The following is a 15205-nucleotide window of genomic DNA, read 5'->3' as shown; positions in this document are numbered from 1 at the left end:
AGAAAAACTTTGCACCTGTTCCGTAAATCAAAATGTGGTTAACCTATTTGCTCCATCAGGTGGAGTCATCAGGTGTGCCCTGCGTGGCCAGAGGAGCCAATGACAGCGCAACTGGGAAGGTGCTGTGAATCTTCGGCATAAATAAGAAGTGGAAATTGAAAATAAGTCACCAAGACGGAGGATATTGGATGGAGAATAGTCTACCTTGCGGCTGTGTGGGTTTGAGAGAGAGAGAGAGAGAGAGAGAGAGAGAGAGAGAGTAGACTCGACTCCTCACAGTCCTCCGTGGAGTCTAGTTCGTTTCACTTGTGCACGGACTCATTTTTCTCTTTTCCCTGCGCAGGTTCAACTTTATCCTCCGTAGCTTTTGTTAGTTCGTTTGTTAAACGCAGGCTTTGCTCTGACATATTTGGACCGAGCGGTACTTGCTGATTTCTTTGTGGACTGCCTGGTTTTCACTGGAGGAAACGGACCGTGATTCCGACGTTGCAGCCGGAGCGACATGAGGGCAGGGAAACTTCAGAGTCCTAGGATGGACATACCTGTCATCATTTTGTTCATCCACCTAACCCAAACTCAGATTAAAGGTGAGGGGAAATTGAGATAAAGAACGTGCACGCTTTTGTGCATGACACATTTCCTAAAAAAAAAAAGAAGAAGAAAAATATGCATTGAGTTATTTACCTCTTTTAAATGTAAGAGACCGTTTTCATTTCAAGCCAGGCTGCAAACATGTGCCCTGTTTGGCTATTAATGCGTTGCGCTCTCATTGAGGCTGCTTTTGTGAATGGAGGTTGTTCTACACAGAAAATGCATTTTTACATAACAATAGCTTGTAAGACTATAAGGGGGCATGAATTGGTAACCTCGGGGCTTCTCCTATTTTGAGAACATCTTGTGGCACATTCACACCTTGTCCTCAGGAGATTTGAGGTTGGAAAAAAAATCTTATTTCTCTGGGACATTATCTGCTCCCCTGCACAAAGAAGAGAGGGCCTGAAATGAGCTTTAAGACTGTCTCGTGAAAGTCCTGGGTTAGGTTAGATGAACGTGTCTACTGATGACGTTTACACTCAATTAGGGAATAAAACATGGTAGAACTGTACCAGGCATAACTAAATAACCAGTTAACCTGCATATTTTTTTTAAAAGTGACCTTATGTTTTAAAAACCATTTTCTTTTTGCTGGTGTTGAACAGAGCTCCACAGACAGTTGAGGGTCAAACCGTGCTTGTAAAGAAATTCATCATCAAATTCATGTGTTATTTGTTTCCTTCACTTGTCCCCACTCTTATTTCCTCCACCGCCTCCCATTCTGTGACTCATCCTCAGATCTCCTATTGTGTCAGAGGTTTAAACATAGACATACTTTTTATTCTATATACGCACAGGAATGAGACTTCAAGGACACATACTGGGCGTTGTTGTGTAGTTGCTGTTAAGCAGAGCTGAAGAACTCTTGAGACAACTTTCATTGTGATTTGGTTCCCCGTTTGGATGCTGGCAAAACGGTTCATGTAGCACACGGGTCAAACATTACACTCAGGTTGGGCAGACTGCTTATCCAAACCATCCACGGCGCCACACCGGGGCTAGGGGGTGCTACAGCCCCGTGATAAATCTGTGTAGCCCCATTAAGCCCCCCCAAGAAATTAGATTATAAAAAATATAATTATGAATTTATATATAATAATATTATAATAAAGGAATGTATTAGTTTAAAAACAGTCTGCAACACACTGGAATTTCTGTCCATGCTTAAACCTTACAAAGACTCATTTGAGGACATCTACAAACTGTTGCGCATATCCGTTACACTGCCTGTCACCTCTGCTTCATGTGAGCGCAGTTTTTCCTGCATGCGGCGCATAAAAACCTACCTGAGAAACAGAATGGCAAACCCCCGACTCAGCAATCTTGCCTGCCTGTCCATACACGCAGAAAGAACCAAGGCCCTTGATGTCCAGAAGATTATAGACTCGTTTGCACTTAACCATAACAATAGACGCATCGTCCTCCTGTAAAACAACCAGTGATGCCACCACTGATTACTGATTACTTCTTTAAAAAGTAATCTAGTTACTTTACTGATTACTAAGGTTTAGAAGTAACTAAGTTAGATTACTAGTTACTTTATTAGTTAAAACCCCCCAAACAAAAAATGACAATCGATTTTTTTTCGCATATACTTTACTGAAAGTGCATTAGTTACGAATGGTGACTTTACAATGTTTTGCAACTTGTAACTTTTAATTGTTTTTCACCTTCTATGAACATAGTCAGTCTCTTATTAACTTTGTAAATCATTCAGTGCTTCTTCCCTACCATCATATACATTAATTCAAATGAATAACAATAAAATAAAGCAACATCTCTCGTTAAGCATAAGACAAATCTGCATTATGTTTTACGTTTACACATGAGAAAATAATGAAATAGTAACGGACTTATTAAAAAAAAAAATCAATTCGGTTTGGAATAGGTTCTGATGAGGGAAGTGGAGAGGCGGACCTCCCATCATGCACCAGGGTAATAAGTTTCTATATCATATTTTTTTCTAAAGTCATGTGCAGTGAATGATTTGTGTTTGTCGATTTAAAAAAGGTCAAGTTTCAGCGAAGAAAGGTAGCTGCATGCTTACGAGTACATAAAATTTCTGTACCACCGTTAATGAGAAGGTGTGTTGAGTTAGATAAATACACTTTCGTCCACGGCGCTTGATTTCAAATCATATGTGAAAGGAGTGGGGAGTGCCGAAGTAACGCAGGACGAATATGAAGAGTAACGGTAATTTGATTACATTGTAGGACATCCTAACGCGTTAGATTATATTTTCTTAAAATATGTAGTCAGATTACTGTAACGCGTTACTTTGTAACGCGTTACTGGCATCTCTGAAAACAACTCTGGTGAGTTTTTTTCCTGACGTTGCGATCATAGACTGATTGTGACAGATTTGATGTGATGACGTGACATTGTTACATTGTAACGAATGCGCAGAACGTGGCATGTATTTTTGTTTGCAGTATTGTTCTATAATCATCCATACTGTGATGAGCCAGTTCATTTTACGCTCTTCTTCGTGTGTGCCTAATTAACAGGTACGGAGTGTTGCACTTCTCGCTGTGGCTTTGGTATTATTATCTCCATTTTTTACCATGTTGTGGTCCGAATCATTAGATACAAATTGTTTGCACTTCTCGTTGCGCCTGCACTGTGTAGTATGTTAAATTTATCTCGCAATCAGTTTAATTTCTTAAGTTATGTTGTGATCCGAGGCAATAAAAGCAATGCATAGTTGATTTCATTAATTATGCATGTAGAATAAATGCGTTTGTTGCATTCTGTATGTGTTGCTTGTTTATCACATGGTCGCTGTCTGGTGCTGAATCTTGCACCTTTCCACGTGAAAACATTTTTGCCGTTGCTTTGTGGCTCGTTGTAGGCCTGGTTATTTTGCTGAATGTTCTTTGGCTAATTCAGTTAAATTGCTGTGTATCTTAGCCACTTTTATTGAAAAAATCGATAACCTATGTATAAAGTTACCTAAGTCATGGAAATCTGTTATTTTCTTAGCACCCCCACGTATTGGTCAAGTCCCTCATTAGCACCAGGAGAAAAAAAATCCTGGCGCCGTGCCTGATCCAAACATTGTTGGATACAACAGATTTCATTCAGCATTGTTCAGACTTGGAAATCTCAGGCTTAGGGGATTCTAAGAAAACAAGAACAACCATGAAGCGAGATGTGAGACAATGCATAATAAATAATTTCCACGAGTTAGTAAGAGACAGTGAGACGACAACAGAAACACTTACTCATTTTTAATTAATTAAAAAAAATTTTCATAACTTCAGAATCAGAATTTTTTTGATCAGTCCTCAGTGATCAGTTGTGGAAAATACATTTTATGCAACTCAAATGCTTGAGTGAATGCATAAGTGTAATCCCCACCTGGTAACAACAGAAAATCCAATAAGTGTTCATCATCACTTTTACCAGATCCATACTTTTCCCTATATTTTAGAGAAAAGGATGGTTGCTCATGTTCAGACAATTTCCAGTTGAGAGATCACAGAGGACAGACAGAGGAGAATGAGCAGGGACTCAACCAGCCATAAAGATTATTAGAGACGTTTTGTATTTTTAAAAGCCATTTCAGCACTATTGTTTTGCATTGTTTGTTTGTCTTTTTTTCATTAATATTTTCAGGAACATTAATTTTAAAGACAGTCACATATCAGGTAACATTGCTGGAGAAAAGCTGCAAATTGAATTGACTCAGGTTTCATTAACATTTGAAATCATGTCATCCATTTTATACAGCAGAGGTTAATCTGTTGTTAAGTTTAGGATGTAGACAAATGGTGCAGACACCTTTTAAAGTGGGGCACCACAGAGGCTGCATTATGTCAGTTGACATGATTTCTTTACTGCTGTCTCCATTTGTGAAGGTTCTCTGCCTCGGAGAGAGGCGCTGTGTCAAATTTAATCTTCCCTTCATGGCACAAGAATACATTCAAAAGTCAGGTAGGTTGATTAATATCTATTATTGTCTCAGTGTAGGTGGAAGCTCTACCAGACTGTCTTTCAAATTGAAATATTTCCGATGTGCAAGTCTTTTGTATAACAGTTCATAATACACAGTGAGGTCATAGAAAAAGAAACCATTGATTGAAGTGGTTCTAACTCCCTCAGCAGTGTGCAGTGGGAGAGGTATTTTGTTTTTGTGACAGATCACTTCTGCAAATAAAACCTTCCACTTTATGGGAGATCCAGCAGTACAGTGCACACACACACACACTGCCGTTTGCGAAGTTTGAGCTGCTTTTAAAGCTTTTTTTAGTTGCTTTTGTTATTCTAATCTTTGTTGACTATTCTGATAATGTTATATCCTTATTAGCTCTAATAATTTGATTAGTGAAGTCGATCATTTATCTAAAGTAGGTATTAATGGTGTCATGTAGATTTTTGTTGGAGAAAGATCGGATAAGTCTGTTTGTCCACATGTCCAAAATGTAGTAGGGCAACAAATAAAGTGTAGATCAGGGGTAGCCAACGTTGGTCCTCGAGGGCCCCAATCCGGCAGGTTTTCCAGATTTCCGTGCTCCAACACACCTGACTTAAACTAACGAGTCATTGTGGAGATCCTTATAGGCTGTTGGATCCATTTAATTTGAATCATGTGTGCCGGAGCAGGGAAATCTGGAAAACCTGCTGGATTGGGGCCCTCGAGGACCAACATAGGCTACCCCTGGTGTAGATGTTTTAGGGCAGGCAGTGTAACACCAAGTTGTTACCATGTATGTGACACCCAACCATTACTATGCTTTTTATAAATGCCTAACCTTAACCAGAAGCACAAGATCAGGAGTGGCTTGAATTTGGCTCTTACATAAGAGAACAATTTTCCACCCCTTCCTTATTTCTTTAAAGCATTATTAAAATGTTATAGTAATGCAAAATCAATTTCCCACAATGTAAAATGTAAGCATGCACAATTTGCAAAGGAAAGCATGAGCATGCTGTTTTTGGAGCCATGAAAATGAACCAGAAGAGTAGCAGTTTTTGCAGTTTAACATTATGGAAACCTTGATTAAAAAGTAGACATTGGAAAGCAACAGCTGTGGAGCCCAGAAAATGAAGCAGATTTTAGCATTTTTAAACCTTCCTTGTTAAAATCGCCATGTTTGTGCTGTGAACTGTGAATGAACACAGCAGCATAACACACATTCATGAATGACACAGAGTTATGACTCGTCATGTTTTCTATAGTCATGAACCAGTTGTACTAGTTAACTGCATGTGTGTCCTCATTTGCAACATAACAGAAATAATACAGGAGCTCAGGTTCAAGAACATCATTACTTTTGACTGCTTGAGCAGCTACTGCTTCTTTTTTTTCTCTTTTTTTTAAAATTAAAGCTATATATTGTAAATCCCCTCTGTTTGGGTAGTTTAGTTAGTTCACTGTCTTGTCATTGTACTCTTTCACTCACTCACTCACTCCCATTGTGTGTGCTCTTTTGCATGTTGTTATTCACTCTTTTGTTTCCAGATGAATTACCTTTTTAAGAGTAATTTGCTCTTCTTTGCTCACCGTGTTGCTAATTATTAAGTCTTTATTACATAAGCTTTGAAATATAACAGCTTATGCAGGTAAAGTGCTGACTTTTGGCTTTGATCTCTTTTAGATCTTTTAAAATGTACAAACACTGTTGGAATATTATGCAGGGAATTCAAACTGAATGTGCACTTTTACCTCATTTTCTGTATTTGATTTCAAATCAGATGCTGGGGTGTCACACAGAGGAGAAAAGAGTGTCACTGCTCGAACACACATTACATTATATATGCATTGAGGCGAATTGTTTTGAGTGCTCATACCAGAGCTGTATAACTCTATGAATACCAATAAGAATACTTTCCACATCAAAAAAAAAAAAAAAAAGTTAGACAAGGAAGTTAAACTTTGTACCTCTGTCATAAGATCTTATTCTGTTTTTCCTTTTTTCCTATTTAAAAAGAATGAGAAAATTTAGAGAAGAGTCAGGGATGAAGGGAGAACATCTAGCCCAGGGCTACTCAATTCGGTCCTACGAGGGCCGCAATTCAGCAGGTTTTCCATGTATTCCTGTACCAACACACCTGAGTCAAATTAATGAGTTATTGTGTAGAACCTGATTGGCTGTTAGAGCCATCTAATTTGACTCAGGTGTGTTGGGGCAGGGATACATGGAAAACCTGCTGGATTGCGGCCCTCGTAGGACCGAATTGAGTAGCCCTGATCAAGCCCTTCAGATACTTTGCTTTGGATGTTGCATCTCATCAGAGATCTCTTTTGACCTGACTCCATTCGGAATGTGACAAGGAGATGTGATAACAGCAAAAACATTCTAGCAGGTTTATTACTCATAAATGTATTCACAGATTTGTATTAAATTTTTACCAGAACCGGGGCATAGCCCAACTTAGAAGTAAAATAAAAAAACAAAAAAAGAAAAGATTAACTTTTAATTTTGATGGAAATCTAGATTAAGGATTTTTTTTAAATTCAGCCTTGCTAGTAACACATTGCAGACATTGCACACATTTCAATCTCACTCTAATATCAGATGTGGATATGTTATCTTTGATCAGAATATTACTTTTGACGGTTATGTCACACCTTTTCAGACCTGCTAACCTCGTCCAGGGATTATCCCTAGAAATTGGGTGCAAGTAACTTTTATTTATCTCGTGCTTTCCCTTTCTACCTTTATTTTTTTTTAGTATTTATTGTTTTTACTTTTACAAAACATCTTTAAGGAACAGACACAACATAAACTTGGGGTATTTTCTGTCATAGTATTACAGGGAATTAAACAAGCAGTCCAATTTAAACTTGAAACAGAGAGAGGAAAAAAAAAAAAAGAAAGAAAAAGGGAAAAAGAAAACAACCCCTAAACAAAAGAAGGGCATTTCTTGGAAATGTACATTTTCCAATGCTTCCAAATGTCATTGAATTTGGATTGCTGTAGCCTCATTGAAAAAGGGATTTTTTCCATTACATATAAATCATAAATCGTATCATACCATTCGTCTATGGATGGGACATCTGGTTTGAGCCACTTCTTTGTAATTGCTTTTCTAGCAGCTAGACTCAGTATTCCAAATAAATATTTATTTTTTACACTTACATTAGCTGAGTGAACCAGCCCAAAAAGGAGTTTGTCCCAGTTAAATGTAATGTCAGATCCAAATATAGTTACTAGTTCTGAATAAACCTTGCGCCAGAAAATGTTAATTTTTTGACAGGCCCAGAACAGATGGTAGTGATTGGCTTCCTGAGAGCGACACAACCTCCAACAGCTAGAAGATCCTATATGGTAGACATGCTGAGCAGGAGTAATAAAATACCTAATGAGACACTTCCATCCAAAAACCCTCCATGAATTTGAACATGATATCCTCCACTGAAATTCGCAGTATCTAATCCAGGTTTCTTTTAAAAGAGAGCTATTAGTTTCCCTATCCCATTTTTGTTTTATATATGTAGTATTCGCTATTTTTATTTCCTGCAGGCCTCTATAGAGTCTAGAGAAGACTTTGAGCATAGAATCTGTTCTATAAGCACTAATAAACACTTTTAATAGACTATTTTCAAATGCCTTTTGATTTTTTAGCATAGTGCTGTTTAGGTGGTGACGTACCTGGAGAAATCTAAAAAAGTCTCGATCGTTGAGACCATGTAGTCTTTTCAACATCTGGAAGCTCTTCAGTGTTGTCTGGTCGTACCATGTACAATATGAGGAGAGACCCTGGCTAACCCATCTCCTGTAGTTAATATCCATCTTATTTGGAGCAAAATCCGAATCATGGCAGCACCATTTCAGAATCTTTACCTCTTCTAGCATATCGTTTCTAGTGATAATGTTTAACCATATTTTGAATGATAGGTTGATCCATTTATTTCCTATGTCCATCAAGCATTTAATTAGTCTTTTATCTCCTATTCTTGCTTGGATTGGTATCGTCCCCGATATATTCTCTTCAATTTCCTTCCATCTTGCCTTATAATCTGAGACGCACCAACAGAACAGGATCCTTAGTTGGGCTGATATGTAATAGTCTTTTAAGCAGGGAAGAGCCAATCCACCCTTTCTCTTTGCTAATTGAAGAGTCTGAAACCTTATTCTCGGTTTTTTCCCCTGCCAAATGTAGCGTGATAATAATTTATCCCAATCCTTAAATTGTTTATCATTAATTTCAACTGGGAGGGTCTGGAATAAATATAACATCCGTGGCAGGATGTTCATTTTTATCGATTCAATCCGAGATTCAAAACTTAATATTGGAATGAGATTCCATCCCTTGATGTCTTCCTTTATTTTTTTATTTAATGGGTCAAAATTTAAGTTATATAACTTTAATAGATCTTTTGGGATGATAAATCCCAAATACTTCATGTATTCTAGGTCCCATTTTAATGGAATTTTAGAGATAATGTTTTGGCTGGGTTTGTAATTGAAGTTTAATATTTGAGTCTTTTGGATGTTCAATTTATAACCTGAGACTAAGCCAAAGGTATCTAGGAATGATAGTAGTTCCAAAATTGAATTATCGGGGTTTGTTAAACTAATTAATACATCGTCAGCGAATAAAGAAATCTTGTAATCTTGATCTAATATTTTTATACCAGTGATATTATTGTTCTGAATAATCCCCTGACTTAAAGGTTCGATAAATAATGACAACAATGGGCTCAACGGGCAGCCTTGTCTGGTCCCTCTTTTCAAGCCAAATGAGTTTGAAATTGCCCCATTTATTTTAACTCTAGCGTTTGGTTTATTATATAGCCCTTTAATAATATTAATGAAAGTTTGATGAAATCCAAATTTGTCCAGTAGATGAAATAGAAACTCCCAATTAACCCTGTCAAAAGCCTTCTCGGCGTCAAGGCTTAACAATATTGCCTGGAGTTTATTTTTGTTTATCTCTTCAATGACATGTAGCGTTCTGCGAATGTTATCTTGTGTTTGTCTATGCCGAATAAAACCTGTTTGGTCCAGACTTATTATCTGAGGAAGAATATTTTCAATTCGTTTTGGCAAAATATGGGTAAAGATCTTATAATCTTGATTCAAAACACTTATCGGCCGATAGCTTTCACAGTCTAACTTGTCTTTCCCCTCTTTTGGAATCACAGAAATCATGGCTTCTTTCCAGGAAAGAGGAACAATACCGGTCTTAAGCACATGGTTGTATGTAGTTTTCATTCTAGGGATAAGTAAGTCCTTCATCTCTTTATACCACTCTGCCAGAAATCCGTCAGGTCCTGACGCTTTACTCGTCCTTGAATGTGATGTTGCCCTTTTAATTTCTTCATCTGTGATTTCATCAATTAAAAACTTGTTTTGTTCGTCACTCGCTTTGGGTAAGTTTATGAGTTTTAAGAAGGACTCTATCTCTTCTCCATCTGTTTTAGGTTGGGTATATAAATTTGTATAGAATGTTTCAAAAGTTTGTTGGATATCTTTTAATTTGTAGTGTATAACGTTGTTAATGGGGTCCTTTATTTTATGGATTGTGTTTTCTGCCTGTTGCTTTTTTAATTTGTAAGCTAACAGTTTAGCTGATTTACTTCCGATTTCATAGTATTTTTGTTTTAGAAATGTTAATTTTTTTTAATATCATTTAAGTACATTTCATTCTATTCATTTTTTTTCTTTCTTATTTCCATTTCTATTCCTGGGTTTAATGTCTCTTTATGTGCCTTTTCTAATTTTCCCAATTCTGACTGTAAGTGTTCAATTTTTGCTTTTCTCTTTTTTTTCAAATTTGAGCAGTAGCCTATAAGTTTACCCCTTAGGACCACTTTGCAAGCATCCCAAACAGTTTGTGGGGACACTTCTCCATTGTCGTTTTCATCAAAATATTGCTTAATATCTTTTCTTATTTGTTCCCGCATTGGCTCTAGAATCTCTGTATTTAGATTCCAAGTGGTCCTCTCTTTTTCGGTGTCTAATGTTACATTTAAATAGACTGGCGCATGATCAGATATATCCATAGTCCCAATACTACAGTTTGTAACCCTATACGTATCCCTTTGATACATAAAGTAATAATCAAGTCTGGAGTAAATCAGATGTGAGTGAGAGAAGAAAGTGAAGTCTTTTTTTGTCGGATTTAGTTCTCTCCAAATATCACAGAGACCGAGCTCCCTCATCATTATTTTTATATTTTTGGTAGTCATCTTCTCTCCTGTATTGCAGGGTTTTGAAGTGTCTAAGATTGGATTTAGTCTAACATTGATGTCTCCGCCACATATTAGGGTACCCTGCACTTCCAAAACAAATAACTCAAAAATTTGTTTAAAAAAAGTCCACTCAGATAGTGGGGGCTCGTAAATATTCAGAAATGTAACCAAAGCACCCTGCAGGTATCCTCGTACCAAAATAAATCTTCCCTCCAAGTCTTTCTTTTCATATATGCATTCGAAGTTTAATTTCTTAGAGATTAAGATTACCACCCCTCTCTTTGAGCCCTGTCTATAGGAGGACGAATATTGATTAAATCGCCATCTTGTTAGTTTTCCATGTTCCAAGTTAGATAAGTGTGTCTCCTGAAGGAGAGCTACCTCTACTTCTTCCCTCTTTAATTTTGCCATAATTTTGCTTCTCTTAATTGGATTACCTAGACCATTCACATTATAAGTAATAAGCTTAATTGACTTGGTACTTTGCATTATATATCCTTTGAGTATAACTAGATCCCTGAACGCCTAGATAAGAAAGAAAAAAAGGAACTTTTACACCCCTGGTGCTGAGGGTAACAATAGCACCTACACAAACATTTACTATAACAAAACCCACATTGACTTCCAATGATAAGGCCTCTTTCATGGCCTCGTAACTCAGATGGAACATGAGTTTAGAGGGAAGGTCTCTTCCATCTAACGGTGAAAGAGGGCCCTCTTCAGCGTCTAAGCTGCTAAACAGGTCCACAGTGTCCTGTTAAATGTCCCGACTTCACATATTTACTTCTTATGCCCTAAAAAATTGTCTTCTTAATAGGTATAGTGCTGCACAAATAACCTCTCAGAGTAAGTTTATTTGTTGTATACAATTCTCTCATCATAATGTCTGGTTACCTGGAAAGATAAATGTGTAGTCGTTGCTATATCATTACTTATCAAGTGTCCTGACGTCAGAATCTTTGGAGATGCTTCTTGACGCTGTGTTTGGCGCTCACGTTCTCCTGGTTTTCTCGCCTTCCACTGGATCGCCACGGTAACTGGCTGATCTGATCCAAAAGAGAGGTTGAATTTTTCAGAACTGTCACTGGTATCCCCCTCGTTGCCATGTCTGCCGTAGCCGCCTCTGCCGAGTTGTAGGTCACCGTGCCTTCTTTGTAGTGTACCCGCAGCTTGGCCGGGAATGGGGTCTGGAACCGTATGTTTCTTTCCTTCAACAAGGCCTTCGCCTCCGTGTAATCCCTCCGTTTCCTCAGCAGCTCCGGTGCGTAGTCATGATCCATCTGTACCTTCTTCCCTTGGAAGTCGAATCCCATTCATTGCTACATTCTTTTGAGAACCTTTTCTTTCATTTTAAAGCTTGAGAACTTGGCCACGATGGATCTCGGTGGGGCCTCGGCCGGGGGTTTCGTGTTGAGCGACTGATGCGCCCTCTCGATATTCAGGGTTGTTGCGGGCGGGAGCTCCAGACCTTTAAGTAACAGATTTTCCACGAACTTAATCATTGTTGCCGTGTCTTCTTCAGCTCCCTCCCCCACTCCATATATTCTGACATTCTCCCGACGGGATCGCCCCTCCAGGTCCATCAATTTGGCCTCAGTCCGGGCCTGAAGTTTCACCAACACAGCCAAAACCTCCTCTGAAGACTGTATTCTTGTCTCCGCGGCGTCTATACACTCCTCCGTCTCCTCCACTCGTTTGTAGATCTTATTAATATCTTCGCGGATGTCTGTCAGTTCCCGGCTTGAGTCCTTCCTAAATTCTCGCAGCTCTTTCAGGATAGTAGCGAGATTAGCATCTTGGCTCCGACTCCGACTCCGCCGGTTGAGAGTCCGCTAGCGTGTCGTCGCTAGCTTGTGACTGTGGATCTTCTTCCATGTCGTCGTTTTCCTTCCTTTGTGTAACACTTTTCTTAATTTTTCTGGGCATAGTCTTTGGCTCGTTTCCTTTGCATCTATATTTTCGTGTAACAGAGATATTTCGAGTCGAGCCGAGTTTTAAATTTTTACCGTCGGGAGCCTGTTGGTCTAAGCCGCCATCCCTTCGCCAGCCAGACCGGAAGTCGTAGTCCCCTTTCTACCTTTAAGAGTATTACTACTCCTTCAGTCCCATTTAACCCTGCTCTTGCGATCCCTTTATTGGCTCACTATAAAAAATTTGAATACGCTACATGATCTTCTTTAGGTATACAACATCCGCTGCGTGTTGAGGCGCATTTAAGGAGGAGCGATATGAACACAGAGATCGAGGAGAGGGAAAGTTAAAATAATAAATATTGCTCTGTCTTTAGCAACTATTATGATGTCATGTCACTCTTAGTTTTACTTTGTCAGAAAATACTAGAACGTGACTCAGGCTGTAACAGCAACTCACTGTGTTATTGTGGAGTAACATGAGTGCCAACAATTTGTGACCATTATATGTATAAAATGCAACTCTGTCAAAAAATTATATGTTTTGATAACTAAGAAAAAAATCTCTTGATTTTATTTTGGGTCATATGAGTCATGACTTTATGGCCAAGAAAATAGTGAAGTAGAGAAATTGTGATTTAACGTTAAAGGGCATCAGAAGGCTTCGTAAATATTGTTTTGCCAGTAACTTCGCTCATTGTATTGCTTACAGCATACACCTATGGTCAAAATCTAGAGATGCATTCATCATTACAACTGGTAGCTATTTTAATGCATGCTCCATAGAAAGAAAAAAAATTTGCACACACACTGTTAGAATCCCTCTCATACATACTATTGAAATGTGATTTAAAAATTTTTATTATAGTATGTGAATGAATTCAGTATGATGTATGAGTGGATTTCAGTATAGTATATGAGAGGAAATTTCAGTACTGTCCAGGGTGTACCCTGCCTCTCACCTGTTAAAATGCTGGGTTAGGCACCAGCTTCCCCAGGACCCTTAATGGATGAATCAGTACAGATAATGGAGGAATATATATATATGCATTTGATCGCAGTTTGCGTTCCAAAAAACATGGAACACTTGTCAGTGAATATTTTCTGGTACACTGACAACGATGCACAAGTCAGAGCTTTGAGGCTATATTTAGCTTTTTAGACCCCTCTAGCGATTGTATTTAAAAAGAAGAATTATTGTGTGATTGGTCAGACATTTGAGGTGGGCGTGGTTAGCGCAGAAAGGAAAGTTGTGATATGAGGTTGAACAGATAGTTGTAAAGAACAGCTGAGGTGGTGAGAAAATACGTAAATGAAAACAACACACGTGGGATTTAAAGTGAAATATGAAATAACCCAGTCAGCCGTTCATTGCACATAAAAACACAAATACCCCTCTGCTGTAATTCTCACCCCATTGCAGACAAAGCTTTTCGTGGAGTTTGAATTGACCGAACCAATACAAACTTTTGTCTTGTTCTTGCGGCCTCGAGAACAAGAACAATTTTCTCGCTTTTTGGGGGGTATATGACAAGCTTTCCTGTCAGTTTGTAATGTCTCTTAATGAAGACTGGGGGACAAAAATATTTAAAAAATGTTAAAGGCACTGCAACATTGGAGGGTCTTAATCAGAGAACAAATGAAGCTGTTAGTAAAAGTACTTAAAATGACACTTCAACTTTAGGTCTGTTCATTTTGGGCCAGGTATATATTCTATTTCTTTTTCTAGTGTTTTGAATTGAAATGCAATTAAAGGCTCTTTATCAGACATTACTAGAGCTTGAGTTTACAATATTATTGTTTGTGTCCATTATTTGATTCAGTTGTCCACTAAAATCCATTTGCAAATGTGATTTAAATGTGATTAATTAAAATTAATTAATACAAAACCTTTAATTAATTTGTATAGATTTGCAGTATATCCAAAGCACCCATATAAGGAAAAAGAGGAAAAAGGTTTTCTTTTGAGGACACCATTAATTACAGTGAGTATAAACAATATGTTAATTAGCTTCATTTACTTATTTTATTACTTGTTTGCTATTTTTCTGTTTTTATTTAGTTTACTTGCTTTTATAAGTACACTGGGCTTTTTAAAACTTCATTTGGCTGCACAAAAGATAATAAACAGTCTGCACAACAGATCAGTCTTTCAAATATGCAGAAATAAATATACAGCCATAAATATAGTTGTATCAGCTTAGATTTCCATTTGCTCTCTGAAGCAAACTAAGTATATTCGACGTGTTCAGCAGTTCAGTGTGGATGAAATTTTAAAAAGAGTATGGACGAGGTTTTCAAGAAGGCTCAGACAAGACTCTTTTTTCTGAGGAAACTCAGATCTTTTATTGTGAGCAGAAACCTGGGGCTGTAATTGGCATCACCCCAGACTCTCTGGACTTTACTCTGGCAAAAAGAATGAGGTCCAAATTAAGAACAATTCTATTCCTTGAAAACCATCCTCTACATCAGTGGTTTCCAACCTGGGGTCCGGGACCCCCCTAAAGGGGTCCCTGAAAGAGCACAGGGGGTCCCCGATGAAAAAAGGTTGGGAACC

At 38.0% G+C, this 15205-nt stretch overlaps 1 protein-coding gene across 1 annotated transcript in view; it reads left to right on the top strand.

The window, feature by feature from the left end:
• The first annotated feature begins 301 nt into the window (after nt 1-301).
• rxfp2a (relaxin family peptide receptor 2a) overlaps nt 302-15205 on the top strand; it is a 94870-nt gene continuing 79966 nt past the window's right edge. Inside the window, exon 1 of the mRNA XM_042007492.1 lies at nt 302-587. Within this exon, the coding sequence (XP_041863426.1) occupies nt 503-587 (85 nt within the window). The 5' untranslated portion in view covers nt 302-502. The remainder of the gene's footprint in view (nt 588-15205) is intronic.

The sequence above is a fragment of the Melanotaenia boesemani genome, chromosome 15, assembly GCF_017639745.1.
Source record: "Melanotaenia boesemani isolate fMelBoe1 chromosome 15, fMelBoe1.pri, whole genome shotgun sequence".
NCBI classification, from domain to species: domain Eukaryota; kingdom Metazoa; phylum Chordata; class Actinopteri; order Atheriniformes; family Melanotaeniidae; genus Melanotaenia; species Melanotaenia boesemani.
Note: the sequence above shows the minus strand (reverse complement) of the source record. Positions and strands in the feature narration are given on the sequence as shown.